Below are 17,267 nucleotides of genomic sequence, written 5' to 3' on the forward strand. Positions count from 1 at the left end.
AAACTGTCTTTTTATAGCTGGCTTTGTGCACAGGGGAACAGAACAGGGCCTTCCCCAAGCTGTTGTCACAAGGTTGGAGGAGCATGATTATCTAAAACCTCTTTATGTAGTAACATTGACTATAAACCCCTGAACTCATAAATTTGTAGTGGGGACCACATAGTGTGGCTGTGGTGATCAGGTGTCCACATGCACTATATACAGTATTTTTGTCTTGGCCTTTGATCTTTAGCTGACAGTATGTTATGTTGTATCTGTTCCAGCCTGTATCCTGTTTGGATGACCATATGTTGTACTTCTCTGTTTTGGCTTCTTTTCTCCATCACTGACTGTATTTTTAGTTTTCTCTATTTTGCTCTCTGCATTGGGAATAACTGCTTCTCCTTCAGCCTGTATTCCAGCCTTCTTTTTTTTTTTTTTTAATGATGCTGCCTCTTTCTCGGACCGATTCATTGTGGATGACTCCTTAATCATCTGTTGTGCTATCTCCATCTGGGCTTGGGCCCTCTCAGGCTAATAAGTGTGTTGTCTCTTTTCTAAGTTTGAGTTCTCTCCTGTTTGTACTTGTGGACATTTTTTTTGCACTTTCTTATCACCCTTATTTGTCTCTTTAGTGTTGAAGGTGGTGACTCTCTTGGAAGTGAATCTGGAACAATTGTTGACAGTCCAGGCCAGCAGCCTCCATACCGTGGAGAGGTGAAAAGTGACCATTACGACCTGCCATCACCCACTCGCCACATATCACACCCTGGCCTCCAGTGGAGTCAAAGGGCCAGACTGCAACCAGCCAGTGTTGCTTTGCGAAAGCAGGAAGAAGAAGAAAACAAGAGATCCAAAGCCTTGTCTGACAGCTATGAATTGTCAACAGACCTCCAGGACAAAAAGGTACCTATCCACATCCAGTTCTCCTATATGTCCTCTACTTTCCTCCTGTCTTACATCAAGGCTTAGTCCTTGTCTGTAACTTTTGTCTCTTCCCCTGTCCTTCTGGAGACATGGTTTTCAAACCTGTCACTATGACTAAGTAGTCATATTTTCTACTAGTACTGAGTCAACCAAGTGCTAAGCTGTAATAAAATGTTTTACAACTTGTAACTGTGTTTTTGCACAGTTAGTCCCAGGGACAGGTTTGAAGGCGGCTCTTGCTATTTCTGTCCATGCTTCTATCCTGTCCCCTACTGCTCCCTCTAACCTCATGTTTCAGACTGTCCTTCTGTCCTCTTTGGTGTCTCCTGGACCCTTGTCTTACACACACACTCTACCTGTCTCCTGATGTAGGTGGAGATGCTGGAGAGGAAGTATGGGGGCTATTTCCTCAGTCGGCGAGCGGCTCGCACCATCCAGACTGCGTTCAGACAGTATCGCATGAATAAGAACTTTGAACGCCTCCGTAGCTCTGCTTCTGAGAGCCGCATGTCTCGTCGGATCATCTTATCCAACATGCGCATGCAGTACTCCTTTGAGGAGTACGACAAGACCCACAACGCCCCATATTTCCAGGGCAAACCGGTGTCATTGGACGAAGGGGTAGCTGCATGTCGTGGGCAGGGGGAGCGAGGTCTTCTGTATGGGGGCTCCTGCAGCGGTATTGACGGTGATTCCATCAACACCTCAGGGGAGTTTTCCAATGAAATCACAGAACTGGAGGATTCCTTCTCCAAACAGGTGAGACACAAGATGGGTGTGTGTTATATTTGGGAGGAGTTAAAATAATTTTATAGTGAATAAGTGGGATAAAGGCATGGATAAAGAGGATATCAAAGTCTTTTAACCATTGGTGGAGTTTTTCAATTTTTTTTTTTTAACTATTACGATAGCCAGCCTAGAAAATACCACTTACAGGGTCAGTATATTCAAAGCAGATATTGAGATGCTAGTGGCTGAATCAACCATTGGCATCTTTTTTTGTCTCAGAGACTCAGTCAGTAAAGTAATTCCTACATATTTCCCAGCCTGGCTGCAACACCACCATTCGTTACCACTGTCCATGCTACATGTTTCTGTCATGTAAGCTGAGTGAGTGAGTGAGTGAGTGAATGCCCCTTGTAATTCCCATGGCAGCTGGACACATCTAACTCAAGTGGAGAAATCTTGCTGCCAGAGTCCCTGAGAGATACGAGGAGCCAGTGACTGATTGACCACCCCACCCACCCTGTTTACATTTCTAAGGTAACATATTTATTTTAACCCTTTAAGGGTACCACAAACTTCCAATGGAGGCAGCTATTTTCTCGACTGAACTAGGGAATCTACCTTTATTGGTCTTTAATCTACTTGGAAATAGTGACATACCAAGTGCATTTTGTGCAGTGGTTCCAAGTCGATTAATAGTTTGGATATTGGCTCAGCAAAAAAATGACTGCTTCAGATGTATAGGGGTGAAGGGTCCATTTTAAAATACATTCCTAGTGTGTCCTTTCTCCTAGCTGTGTCATAGTGCACTATATAGCCGTGCATCTGTCTTCCTCCTGCTACATTTTTGTGACTCCCCTGCCCAAGTCACCCTCTTTTTTTGTGTTTTTGCTTTTGAAGATATGACAGTATTGCTGCCTCTACACAGTCCCATTTTGTCCCGATGCATTTTAAACACTGATGTCTGTGACGTTTTTTTTTTTAACATTTTTTTTTTTCTATTAGTATGGGTTTTCTACTATGCTTTAGATTAAAGGAAACCACAGCATTTACTTGTGCCCCATGATTTTACCGAATTAACACTGAGGTCAGGTTTAAATGCAAGTAGGGCTTGGTGGTGTCCTTTAAATAGTAGCTGGACTTTTGGTAAGCACATGAAGCTCACCAATGATAAATGTACAGCCTTTCACTCAAACAGAATCTGTCTTGACATTGTCATATTTGCTGTGAACACCATGCACTCTTTTCAGCACCTGTAGACATTTCCCATGCAGGACAAAGGGCACCTCCATTTACTCATCTTTCCTGCGATGCCTTGGAGCTACTTGCTGCTCCTCAGATAAAAGTCAGCTAAGTTGGCAACCTGGGGGAATTGTCACACCTGCAGTCATATGAACAGGGATCAGGCCTAGTAATTGGCTGCTAGTCCCAGGCACTGTCACAGAGCAAATGATCACATGGTACCCAGAAGTGGCAGGTATTCTCACCAGCTGCGGAAAAAGAGGGAGTGCAGGTAAGGTCTCTTTGAAGCTGTTTCAGTAGCTGCCTGCAATCTTGTACTTACACAGAGCAGCTTTACCCATCTACTGCCCATATGCACAAACCCTGCTGTGTCCACAAGTGCCAAAAAGTGTGCGTGGTCCTCACAGGAAATAAGCCAAGGTCCTGCTGAACTGCCAGCTTACAGACTGAATAACAATCTGTGCGTAGGGACGATGCCTTGGGAAGGCAGTAAACACAACGCACTATCTGCTAATACTGTTGGGTACAACTGCAGGTAGCATCTATAAAACTAAATTTCATCTAATCCCAAGAACAAAAGCTGAGTATATTGCAGCTTACTGGTCCCGTTAGATGACGTGCCTGCATTATTTTTTGTTTTCCGATTTGTTTTTCCTTTTCTTTAAATTAAAAAAACATTTCCTGTCCTATGTCTTAATAATATGATTTGGGGGGGGATAACACTGGAAACAGTGCTAATTAAACAGTTAAAGTTTATAAGATTTCTGTCAGGATCATCAGATATGTTTTTGGATTTATCACTCATAAATTGTATATTTCACAGACATAAAGGGAGCAAATAATAAGTAAACCTAAAACGGAAAAAGGGATCAAATAATAATAATAAAAAAAAAATAATAAGTTCATTGTTTGGGGTTTTTATGATGATTCTTTTGTAGCTTCCAGTTACACAAATTGTTTCCCCAGAGTAATATTTCGTAGACACAAAGAGCTCATCAACCAATTAGCAGGGGCGGACTGACCATTTGGAAACTCAGGCACTGCCTGAGGGCAGTAGGGGGCCCCATGAGATGCCCCTGGTACCTTTTTCATAGGCTTTTTTGAGTTTGGGCACAGGGGACACAGGGGCCCCATGATCCCCTATTGCCCGGGGGCCCCATGAGTTGTCAGTCCGCCCCTGCCAATTAGTTTCCATTTGTACGGAGATTTCTGCTCTGTGTACATCATCATGCTGGTAGACTATGCTTTATTGATTTCTGATTTGGGAAAATTAATTGGATAAATCTTTCCACTAAGTCAAGGCTGATTGTACCAGGAGACCTTGTGCTGGGCTTAATCAATAAGGCAATAAAGGCTCTGTACATATTAAGATTTTTCCTTGATCTTTTTTTTCTTGTTATTCGAAATATGGTTATTTGCTATCTAGAAATGGTAAATATATGATATGGTAGATGGTGAATGGTGTGACTACCAGTTTTGGAATCTACGAGATTTTTTTTTTCTGGGTGGACACAGCTAGCTAAAAATGTAAGGCATCTTATGCTACATTTGTAAACATAAGATTTGTCTGTTTACACCTGCCTACCTCCAATACAATCTGTTCCGCTATAAAAAAAAAAAAAAAAAAAAAAAGAGAGAGAGAGGAGGATCATCCCCTCCTCGTCTAGACGGATCAGATCAGAGGGCAGTCGGGTGTAAACAGACAGGCAGTCTATTTATACCCAGCCACCCATAGAGCAGAGCGGGCACTGACCTTCTCCACTCCGCTTAAACCGAGCGGACACAGACCTGTCATCTGCCTGCTCTGCTCAGCAGGGGATCATTGGACAGATCCTCTGCTGACCATAACAGTCCACCCCATGTAAGCCCATTTTAACTTTTAGTTTAAATTTGATAATTACACTCCAGATGAATCAAAACAAGGTGTTTGTTTTCATTAGAAAGCAGCCTGAGTAGAAAACCATGCTTCCTGCCCGCATACTATAGAGAAGGACTTTGTTTTGAAGCAGCAGTCTCTCTGTAGAGGGCCGGCCACACCCCCTGCTTAGTATTCTCCAGTTAGAAGAGAACAGGAGCTTTGTTGATGGCAGAGTTATAGGCCTGACCCAGCGAGAGGTGTTGGAGTGACCACTGTTTCCACAGAGAGTGCAAGGATCCTTCCCCACAGCATGTTGGCACCCTTCTCCACAGCATGCTGGCTTTTTTACTCAGGCTGTGGCAGTTTTTTTGTTTAAAAGAAGCAAGCTCTGAAGCTTTGAAAGCCTTTTGTTTTGATGTATCTGGAATGTATTTAGCAGATCTAAATGGAAAGTTCAGTTTACAGGGAGACTTATACAAAGAATTGGTGTCCTAAAAAACCAACTCCAACCGAACCATTTTTTTAAAATTTAGTTTTGAATAGCACAGTTGCTGTTGGTAACTCTGTTGGATAGGTTTATTGTCACTTTTTATCCCCATGACCGCAGGGAAAAAAAAGAGGAGACTGGGGATCACTAAGTCAGGAGTACAACAACATTACCCACTCTGCTTAAATTTAAAAAAAAGAAAAAAAAAGGTGGACAGATTTCCCATCTCTTCATGCCCCTGTGACTCCTGTCACCAGAGAGGCAGGAAGTAGTGGATAATTTCAAAAATGTGGACACAGCAATAAAAACAAACTAACAAAAGTTCTCACACTGTTCAACACAATGTAAGCTCTGTTTAGACTTTCTCACTCTTTCTCATAGGTGAAGTCCTTGGCTGAGTCCATAGATGATGCCCTAACCTGCCGATCTATGCACTGCACGGATCCTCGAGATGAAAAGGGAAGCTTGGAAAAGGGAGAGAGCAAGGAACAACATGACAGCACTGCCACTTCCTTCAGTGATGTCACGCTTTATATGGATGAAGGAGTACCCGTGTCACCTCTTTCTCTTGACCGGCCTCCAAGCTCTGATCAGGACACTCCACAAGGAACTAGTTCACGGCAGGAGTACTGGGCCACCTCTTCCTCCCGGGAAGATAGCCGAGAGAATGGTAGTAGGAGAAGCACGCCCTGCATGGAATGCCGGGACTTCCGTATGAGAGGAGCTCATCTTCCTTTGCTCACTATTGAGCCTCCTAGTGACAGTTCTGTGGACCTAAGTGATAGGTCAGACCGAGGCTCTTTAAATAGGCAGGTTGTTTACGAACAAGAGAACTGCAGCCCACATGGGACTCTTAAACAGGCACCTCACAAAGGACCTGCACGCTCCCCACATCCCCATCGCCATTATCATCCGGAACCTCTGCCTCCTCCGTCAGACTCTGGGGGTGGAAATAATGGGACTTCAGTGGGGGTTGTGGGAGGTGGCATGGGAGGGGTGCGACATATGCATCATGGTAAACAGGAACTTGGGGAGAATTCTGATGGTGACAATGAAAGTCTAAACAGCACCACCAACTCCAATGAAACCATCAACTGCAGCTCAGGCTCCTCTTCCCGTGACAGTCTCCGGGAGCCCCCTAATACGCTTTGTAAGCAGACGTACCAGAGGGAAACTAGGCACAGCTGGGACTCTCCTGCTTTCAACAATGATGTGGTGCAAAGGAGGCAATACCGCATCGGTCTCAACCTCTTTAACAAGTAGGTGATGAATACGCCCATCAGCAGAAGTCTTAATAATGGAAGGCTTGTGTAAACTGTGTGGTGGTTGGATAATTGGATGTATATACCGGGTTTTCTTGAGCATGTGTTTGTCTGTTGAATGTCTGTTTATTAGGAGGTTGTTCTGCAAGTTCAGCCCTGAAGTGTATGTGTTGTCAGCACACAATAACCATAATGTTTGGGTGAAATTACATACTATATTAGGCTTTCTTAACTTTTTTACCACACAGGAAATAATTTTTTAGTTCTTTGGAAACCTCTGCAAAAGCATTATATATACAACATGATCAGTAACAATACAAGAATGTGGCATACTTAATGCATTTGACACCTGAGCATGCAATTTTTTTAATACCTCCCTGCTATACGACATGAAATGAAGGAAAGAAACATGGAGAGTTAAAATTGTAATGTTCCTGAATATTGGAGGTCATTGAGGAGTGCTTGCTTACTTTTGTGGTCAGTAAGGAGGTGCTCTTTCATTGACAGTCAGTGGAAGAGGCACTCCATTTCTGGTTAGTAGGAGGGGAGAACCCTTACATTGGGGGTCATTGGGAGAACTGTTCCCTATAACTATATGACCTATATGGACTTGTGTCTTTTTTCAACCTACCTACTGTATGTTATCACTGTGTAAAAACATTGAAGGTCAGTGGAAGATGCGCTCCTTTAAATTGGTGGTCAGTGTCAGAGGTGCATTCTTACATTGGTGGTCAGTGTGACACATGCTCTCTTACATTTGTAATCAGTGAGAGAGGTGTGCCCTTACATTGGTGGTCAGTGAGAAAGGTACTTACACATTGGTGGCTACTGGGAGGAATATGTCTTACATCGGTGGTCTGTGGGAAAAATGGAGGCAGAACTATGCAGACACCATCAGGTGTGATATCATTCTGCCACTGTTCATGAAACCCTAAAACACTCTGGAGAAACCGTGTCACAGGTTGCTGTACAAAAATCTATACGGTCCAATGACAATACTTTAAGAGGGGATATTCCCTAAATTTAAAGCGATTTCTCCTGGCTTCCTGTTTTTTCTTTCTATTGGGGCATAAAAACCCTCTCGGGACTTTTAACCTTTCCCTACTCTACCCAAAGCTAAATTGTATTCCCTATATAATGCCAAACTCTGCTGTCTTTTATTGTATAAGGCCCCATTCACACCTGGGCATTTCGTCAACGTGTAACAATCTCACATTTGGAAACTGCATGTCATGCTACTGGTGCCATTCATTAAAAAAAAAAAAACCATACGAAGCTCAGTACGTAAAAAAAAAAAGATACAAGCTACTTTGAGGCGTTTGCAATACATAGGACAGTCCATTGAAATGAATGGCTTGTCCTATACGTGAAGCACGAAAAAATGCACAAAATGTGCTTAAATGCAGTGTGGTTTTGTGCAATACTCCTAGGTGTGAATGCCTAATACCAGACCTAGATTCTTGGAATACAAGCCAATAGTGTCATTTATTAAACTGAGTAGTTATTTAAGTGTCAAATCGCTCTTCCCCTTATTATTTTATATGACATTTTATAGTTCTATTTAACATGCTTAACCTACTTCCCCAGGCCGAAGGATAACATAACATGTTGCTTTTCCAGTGCCTTACTACATCTCTGAAGTTGTTTTGTTATACTTGAACTTCATAACAATCTGCTACTTTAAATGTAGTTTAGTAGGATGCGTTTTCTGACGTTTATTAAGGTGCATTGACTGTGTCCAAAAGTACAGTAACCCAGAGAAACCAAACAAAATATGAAATGTGAAATCTGTCTGATTGTTGTACAGCCACTGGATTCTTTATTAAAGTATAACTAACGGCAAAACATATATATATATTTTTTTTTTTGGGATGGGGCAAATCTTCCACTTCCGCACTAATTTTGGTGACACCCTGGAACTACCTCACTTTGGAGGGATTTCCTCTAGCTTCCTGTTTAGGCTATGGGACAGGAAGTCGAGGGAAATCTCCCCAGTGGGATACAGATGGCAAAAAGAAAACTTACATGGGTTACGCTATCCAAAATGGAAAAAATAAAACGTTTGCCTTTAGTTACACTTTAAACCAAAAGATGAATGTGTCAGATGTAGTAACCTCTAATGATCAGTGACAAACTTTCATTGCATTAAGCTCACAAAAACTACTGGGCCAAAAACCTTGGCTCTTATTGAGTGACCTTGATATGGTTGTTGCTGTGCTCTCTCATGGTGGGCAGAGCCCACTCCTGGCCAGAGGCCAAATGCAAGGATCAAGCCATTTGTAGGGGAAGTCAGAGTTATTCATGGAGATTTTCCAGCTTGTTGAAAAAGATCCAAGCGACCTGGCTAATCCTTCTCACTGAAAAGAGGAGAGGAAGGTGTCACTTATATTTGTGCTGCTTCAGTCCATTGGCTAAGCCTCACAAAGCAGTGCAAATGATGGCCAGTTTCTTGCTATAATAGATATATTTAGTATATATATTCATCATGATGGCAGTAAAGATTGTTAAGCTACAAAAGACAATAAAGAGAACCTGTCACATCACCCAAACAATGTCTCTTCAGAGGTCCCCCTTATTTTCTCCTTACCAGCACTCTAATGCAGTACCTTCCTTTGTAGCAGCCAGGGATACTACCCGGCTATTGGTGTAGGAGGCATAACCATTTTCAAAGAAGTTTAGGCATGTGAAGCATTTGGGTGTTCATTCCACAATACAATACAAATTTATTCTGGCCTTTGAAATGAAAGAACGCTCAAATGCTAAACACACCTAGCATGTAGGAGCATTTACACGCATTTAGGCACATTGGGCATTTTTAGGCACGTTGGGCATTTCTCTCCTGAATGCGATCAGATTTCTGCCTTTATATGCCTATAAATGCCTAAGGGGCAAACCTCAAACACCTGTAAAACAAGTATTTTGTTTTTTTAACTGCAGTGTGCATGAAACCAAAGTGAACCTTGCACTAAAATGCAAGGTCTGCTTAATACATCAGGTCTCCCACCTGGGTACATTATTGCTGTAAAAAAGAGATAAAAACTATAATTGTCTTTCAACTGGTACCATACTGGGTATAGTGTGGTCACAGTCCTTCTGGTGAAATCCTGGGAGTATCCTAAATCTTGGAAGAAGACGCTTTTCCATTTTGCATCATGACATGACCCAGGCGGAAACTGGGTAGAAGGCAACTATATTATACCTTTTAGCCACAGATTTTTTCTTTTTTTTTTACTTCATTAATTTGAACAGGCATTAGAGGCTTGATGTACTAAACTGTACATATAGCAAAATATTTTTTTAGTTTTGTCTAGAGCAGGGAAGGTTTAGAACGCCTGTCATGTTTGGGTTTTTTTTAGGGGTTTTTTGGGGGGGGTTTTATCTGTACCTTACTAGGGATATTTATCATCTGTCTCTTGTTGGCTGTTGTCATTGAAAAAGAAAACACTGGGATTTTACAGTTTTCCCCAGGACATAAATATAGAGGTACTCTTTCGATGACTTACTCTTTCTCTAAGACAGGAATTGCCCTCACTTTGTAGAGATTTCTTCTAACTTCCTGTTTTGTCAGGTATTGAAAGAAAGTCTCCACAATTAGACAGGAGTAAGGTGAGTATTACTCCTGATCCCTGTACCCCTAGACTAAATGAGTGTGCCCTTCTGCAAGGGTAGATTGTGAAAAAATTCTGGAGTTCTGCTTTAATATCCTTGATGTACAAATTATTATTATACAGGATTTATATAGCGCCAACAGTTTGCTCAGCGCTTTACAATATAACGGGAGCAATACAGTAACAATGCAGTTCAATTCAAGAGGGTTAGGAGGGCCTGATCCTTGGAGTTTACAATCTAGGACGGGTGTCGGCAACCCGCGGCTCCAGAGCCGCATGCGGCTCTTTTTCATCTTTGCTGCGGCTCCGAAGCACACTGCCCACCAGGTGAAAGGCAATAGGGTTTCAGTGGTCGGCAAGCCGCGGATCGCAAGCCACATGCGGCTCTTCTGTGTGCCGGGCGCCCGCTCCCCTCCCTCCTCTCGGGCGGCCGCCTCAAAAGTCAGGACTCTTTTAATCCGGCCCACGGAGCGTGGAACATTAGCTGTCAGGATGTAGTCGGGGCAGCCAGGATGTAGGCGGGGCAGCGTGACGAACTCCTCTCACAGTCCGCCCTGAAGACCGGAACACAGCGCGGGAACACAGCGAGAGGAACGCGCGGAGCAAAGGTAAGTGAATTGAGACAATATGGGGAATTAATTACTATAGGGGGGATGAATTACTATGGGGGATGAATTATTATATGGAGGATTAATTACTATGGGGGATGAATTACTATGGAGGATGAATTACTATATGGGGGATGAATTACTATATGGAGGATGAATTACACTATGGAGGATGAATTACTATATGGGGGATGAATTACTATATGGGGGATGAATTACTATATGGGGGATGAATTACTATATGGGGGATGAATTACTATATGGGGGATGAATTACTATGGGGGATGAATTACTATGGAGGATGAATTACTATATGGGGGATGAATTACTATAGGGGGGATGAATTACTATGGGGGATGAATTACTATATGGGCGATGAAGCTAACTGCACGATCCTGTATATAGCATTAAGGTAAGAAACAATATATGCAGTGTCGGATTTGTTTTAAATGTTGCAATGGTTTTGTGGCTCCCAGTCTTTTTTTTCCCTTCGGAAACGGGTCCAAGTGGCTCTTTATGTCTTAAAAGTTGCAGACCCCTGATCTAGGAGATCATTAATATAGTATGGACCGTGTATTGTGAGTTGAAGCTCGATAAAAGCTGTTTTGGTTGCTGACTCATTGGGAAGTTGCAGATTCCACATGGTAAACAAGCCAATAAAGCTGCCATGATAGTATTTTTGACATTCCTGGTGTCAGACTAACAACTGCTTGTGAGTAAAAAATATTTCTCCTGCTTAGTCATTGAGATACTTGTGTCCTTTATTTTCTGATCCCGTAACTTGAAGTCTTCCAGTCTGGATATTGTATACGCCCAGCTGTGGTTCAGCTGTCATTGCTTAGCTTGTTCTAACAGGCATGCCTGCTTAGCCCCTTAGCTTACTTTTTTTTATAAAGTCTGTGGGAACTTTAGAAAAGTTAGCAGTAGCCCATAGCAGCCATAAAATATAACCGGCCTCTGGAGAAGTAATTACATTTGTATAACAAAGCTGTCAGCCAAGGGCTGCAAACCGTTGAACCAGGGCCTTTTATTCTTTGCAAAGGGGACTCAAGCAAATAGGAGATTTTGTTTGTTTTTTTTCTTGGAAACCCCACTTCAGTTTTCAAAGATAGATGTTAAGAACTGAACTAGAATCGCACTGAACGCTGCAAAGGGAGTTAACAAAGGGTGGCCCAAGCACCATATTTGCACCACTCTTCTAAATATAAAATTAGTGCAAATGCAGAGGGGCACAAGCCCCTTTATTGATTATGGACAATCAGTTCTCTGTTCTGTGGCTGTGACAGATACATCACACAGAACTGCATGTTCCAATATCTCTGCCTGTCTCCAGCTCAGCTCCGAGCAAGAGAGAGGAGGAAGGTTGGTAACCCTGCAGACTCTGCTCCTCTAGTCTAATCACTGCACAAGCAGAGAGAGGGACATGAGTTGTTTGATAACTGACATCCAATACAACAAGGGTTCACTTCACCTGGTGGGAATCTACAGCAGTTTTCTGTATAGATATCTGCTGCATTCTCTATAGTCTCCATTTAAAGTGTCACTAAAGGCAATAATGGGGGTTGATTTACTTAAAGTATAACTAAAGGCAAACTTTTTTTTTTTGTTTTAGATAGAGTAGAGAGAGCTTAGAACCCCTGTCAGGTTTTATTGCTCTCTATCTCTATTTTCCCTGTTTACTGTTATCATCGAAAGTAAAAGAAAATCCCAAATTTTGGGTTGATAGAACAGGAATGAGGGGAAATCTGCCAATGGGAGACTAGTTTTGGTGACCGTGATGACACCCCTGGATTCCCTCACTTTGGAGGGATTTCCTCTCACTTCAGTTTTAGCTATGGGTCAGGAAGTGCAGGCAAATCACCCCAATGGGTTGGCAAAAATAACTGACCAGGGTTATAGCCCTTCCTTACTTTATCTAAAATGAAAAAAAAAAAAAAGTATCGCCTTTTTACACTTTAACTCTGAAATAGAAACTGGTACAGGCAAAGCAGGTCGAAGCACCGCTCCTGACAGTGTATGGTGCAGGGAGCTTAGTTTAATTGCCATGTGTGTGTCTCTGGTACAGATGTTGAAACTACTGAAACAGTGGCTATATGGTTTAAAAGGGTTGTCTATTTTTTGGACAATGGTTCCAATAGTAACAATTTCCGTAGAAAAGTTAAAGTGCACCTCTAGTCAAAACTTTCATTTAGTTTTGGAGAGTGCAATAAATGGTTAGAACCATTGTCACATTTTTGCTGTCTGTGTCCCATCAGGGAGGTTTCCCTTCACTTCCTGTCCAGGAGATACACCATGAAATGAGAGGAAATCTCTCAAATGTAAGGTGAAATCCCACTGAGCGAAGTGCAAACTTCAGTACCCATAACAAGCAAACAGAACCCAGTATATGCTGAAAGGATTTCAGAATTGCTATTGGCCCTTTTAGTTTCAATATTACCAAACCATAGAGCGCACCTTTAATATAATGCATAGAACCCCACTACTTTGTATGCAGGGCTGGTTTGCTTGTGTATACTGATTTCACACTGTCTTGTTAAGAACACACATATATAGCAGTCACCTTTACTTTTGTATAAAAGGTAACAACATTTTTTTATTGTTTAGAAATGTTATGCATTGTATCTGTTATATAGTTTGTATACATATTTTCTTTTCTTTTCTTTTTTTTTTTTTGTTTAATTTGGACTTGATACATTTAATACTATTTAAATATAATGCATATATATATATATATAATTATTTTTGCTTGCAGAAAACCAGAAAAAGGAATTCAGTACTTGATTGAGAGGGGCTTCCTATCTGATACCCCTGTGGGGGTAGCGCATTTTATCCTTGAAAGGAAAGGTCTGAGCCGACAAATGATTGGAGAGTTCCTTGGAAATCGCCAAAAACAGTTTAACAGAGATGTCTTAGAGTAAGGAAATTCACATCTTTGATCTTACAAATGTGAAACTCAGACATTTTACTTTATTTTTTGTGTTTGATATTTTGGATCACTATTTGGACACAGTATGCTGGACTGTGAGGACACTTGTGTTTTTGGGTTAGAAGGTGTGATTGTGTAGATAGGCTTTACAGTGAATGAGCCTGGATTGCTCAAAAGTGAAAAAAAAATAAAATATTTGAAAATCCCTTTTACAAGTTGCAGTCACTGTTTGGGTATTCTGACAACTGCAAGTGCCAGCTGTCACAATACAAAAGCCAGCAGAGGAAATGTTGACATGCATGCTGCCGTGGACGGAGGAATTGAGTGATTTCTCTCTTTCAGCTCAGAAAGTGGAGCGTGTATGGCCAACTAGCATAACACTAACAAGGGGGAGGAGAGGTTGAAAAAGACAGTTTTCCTGATTTGTCTACACCTGGAACCAGCATCTGGAAGTTTAGGAAAACTGTCACACAGTCCTCTGCCAGTAGTTCAGTTCTAGGTGTACAGACCTGAAGTGAGTGAACTGGACATCCACAGTAAAATCTTCCACCTGCAAACTGTACAGTGGAATTTTATTATTCAGAAAATAAGTCCTGCTAGATCGCTTCAGGCTAACCCCTTTTGCAGGTATACAGTAGCTACATAAAACATTAAAAATAAGTGCCTATACTGTTTAAAGTACAGTGATACACTGTCTCACCCTGCTCTGCACATGCTCAGCTTCTCTCTATCTCAAATTTGTAGAGGCCAATCTCTGAGATTCTAAAGATTTACTGCTACTCAGGGGCTCTGGGCTTCAGCCAAATAGTGGCGGCCCCCATAAGAAGAAGCAGGAACAATGTTAGAGGCAATTTACAGCACACTCTAATTTAGGTAGCAATAATGTGGAATGTATGTTTCTTGCTAAGGAACATTATTTTTGTTGCTATGGGTAATGTTCCACTTTAACAAACTGCGGCAAGAGGGGTATCAACGAGGTCCCAGTTGGATGGCAGTCTTGAATTTTATTATACAGGAGAATTCTATTACTGTCCAGAGATGGAGAATTGAGACTCTAAAAGGCAAAGCAATGGAGCTCTTGGGTTCCATGTCTGATGCATGTATTGTATAAATCTATAATAGGATAGATTGTTTTTGTATCTTTATCATGACTGACTGCCTTGTACTATGCTTTATTGCAGCTGTGTGGTGGATGAAATGGATTTCTCAAACATGGATCTGGATGAGGCATTGCGCAAATTCCAGGCTCACATACGTGTTCAGGGAGAGGCACAGAAGGTGGAAAGGCTCATTGAGGCTTTCAGGTGAAGTGTTTCTGCATTGGAGATATTGTTTCTGTGTTTCTGGTCCTTGTATTCTAACATCTGTACTCTTTTAATTATTTCCAGTCAGCGTTACTGTGTATGTAACCCGGCCCTGGTTCGTCAGTTCCGTAACCCAGATACCATATTCATCCTGGCATTTGCCATTATTCTCCTCAACACGGATATGTACAGCCCGAGCGTCAAACCAGAGCGCAAGATGAAGCTAGATGACTTCATCAAAAACCTGCGTGGTAAGAAAGGATAATCCCATACAGATAGGGATGAACTTGTAAACTCCCAGTGGGAGATATATTCTATAAGGGTGAAAACTAAACAGCAACCCACTTAAGACTACCCTGTACAAGACAAGTGACATCTGGGGGAACACTATGGGAAGCCCTTCCAACCACCTCAGTTTTTAGCTATACCGCCAAGGTGACCTAAACACTCATTTAACTGCACATTTATTACATTTGACAAATTTGAAAATGATTATCGTTTTTTCTGAAAAGTATGACTATGATTCAGGAGATCCCAGCTTAAGAAAAGCCAGGCCTGTAGCATCCTATGCTTTTTTTTAAATCCTGAAGCTGTCACTTGGGCCTGCCCCTCTGTTACAATGATGATACCGGGAGTAAAACTCTGTGTTGTGATAGTTTATTCACAATAACTGGTTTAGGAACCGTATAATTAAAAGCATCAGATGGTAAAGGCTGGCATGTTCTGAAACAAAGGGTTGCTTCAGTACAGATTTATATTTACAGAAAAACTGCAAATTGGAAATCCACAGAACATATGATGTGTGTTTCAGTGTGTAATGTTAAAAGAGAAGTACATATCATACTCGCCGATTCATCTGATGCTGCATCTGTCCCCACCACCTCTAAGACAAAGAGCTGTCAGTCACCGGCTCTCTGTTCTGCCCCTTCACTGGAGCACAGGACTGTGGAGGGGGCAGGAGTGGCTGGCTCAGGCTCTAACTGAGAGGCTAAACTAGCTGTCAGTCAGGAATCTTGGTGGATGCTGACATTTAAGTTGGGATCTCTTCAGAGCCTGGACCAGCTCATTGACGTCAGCTGACGGTGGACTTTAGACCGCTGTCAGCTGAATACGGGTCACAGGAGCCAAAAGAGCTTTGGTCATACTTTAAAAAAAAAAGTTAAGCTTTAAGACACGCTGCTAGACCATTCAAAATGAAAGCCACACACAGACATCATGTCCTCCCATGCTGTATTATTAATGTTTCTATATAGATACTGAAATATGTCAAACATTCTTTCATAGGGGTGGATAACGGAGAAGATATTCCCAGGGATCTGCTTGTTGGAATATACCAGAGAATCCAGGGTCGGGAATTGAGGACGAACGATGATCATGTATCTCAGGTGCAAGCTGTGGAGAGAATGATTGTCGGAAAAAAGCCAGTAAGAAAATTATTTACTTTGTTAAAGTTTTCTGACTACGTAGACAACTGTAATAATTCTTACAGTATACCACTTGACACTTGTCTTCCCTCTGCAGGTTCTTTCTCTTCCACATCGCCGTCTCGTTTGCTGCTGCCAACTCTACGAGGTCCCAGATCCCAACCGCCCCCAGAGGATGGGTCTGCACCAGAGGGAAGTCTTCCTCTTCAATGATCTTCTGGTGGTAAGTAAGGCTTTGTTGCATTGGTATGTATGGTGAGTGCAAGTTGTTCCCAGCCAAATGTAATGCAAGATCTTTCTTCAATTTACAGGTCACAAAAATTTTCCAGAAGAAGAAGATATTGGTTACCTATAGCTTCCGGCAATCCTTTCCACTGGTGGACATGCAGATGCAGCTCTTCCAGAACTCATGTGAGTCATGTTGCCTGCAAAAGGATCATGTGCCAATAACGAAACAGGGTTTGTTGGTTTCAGGAAGAAGTGGTCAGGTCTTCACTTGGTGATCCAAAATAATGATTTATTTATTTATTACAGATACTTATATGGCGCCGTCAATTTACGCAGCGCCAGCGCTTTTACATATATATTGTACATTCACATCAGTCCCTAACCCTCAAGGGGCGTACAATCTACGGTCCCTAACTTACATTCATACATACACATACTAGGGCCAATTAAGACAGGATCCAATTAACCTACCAGCATGTCCTTGGAGTGTGGGAGGAAACCGGAGTACCCGGAGGAAACCCACGCAGGCACAGGGAGAACATGCAAACTCCAGGCAGGAGGTGCCGTGGCTGGCATTCAAACCAACGACCCTAGTACTGCCAGGCGGAAGTGCTAACCATTTAGCCACTGTGCTGGCTGCCCCACTCTTACTTCTGCTGTTCAGTGCCATTCAAATAACCAGCCTGGT

At 42.1% G+C, this 17,267-nt stretch overlaps 1 protein-coding gene across 8 annotated transcripts in view; it reads left to right on the top strand.

The window, feature by feature from the left end:
• The window catches only part of IQSEC2 (IQ motif and Sec7 domain ArfGEF 2), a 367,046-nt gene that overhangs the window by 338,003 nt on the left and 11,776 nt on the right, over positions 1 to 17,267 (top strand). For all 8 annotated transcript variants that reach the window (XM_089692958.1, XM_089692961.1, XM_089692959.1 and 5 more), the window contains 9 exons: positions 615 to 885; positions 1,279 to 1,665; positions 5,601 to 6,478; positions 13,450 to 13,611; positions 14,805 to 14,927; positions 15,012 to 15,178; positions 16,212 to 16,351; positions 16,449 to 16,574; positions 16,663 to 16,762. In XM_089692958.1, the coding sequence (XP_089549084.1) occupies positions 615 to 885; positions 1,279 to 1,665; positions 5,601 to 6,478; positions 13,450 to 13,611; positions 14,805 to 14,927; positions 15,012 to 15,178; positions 16,212 to 16,351; positions 16,449 to 16,574; positions 16,663 to 16,762 (2,354 nt within the window). The remainder of the gene's footprint in view (positions 1 to 614; positions 886 to 1,278; positions 1,666 to 5,600; positions 6,479 to 13,449; positions 13,612 to 14,804; positions 14,928 to 15,011; positions 15,179 to 16,211; positions 16,352 to 16,448; positions 16,575 to 16,662; positions 16,763 to 17,267) is intronic.

This window comes from Staurois parvus, unplaced genomic scaffold, assembly GCF_062004578.1.
Source record: "Staurois parvus isolate SC_StPar_1 unplaced genomic scaffold, SC_StPar_1.0 ptg000608l, whole genome shotgun sequence".
NCBI lineage: Eukaryota > Metazoa > Chordata > Amphibia > Anura > Ranidae > Staurois > Staurois parvus.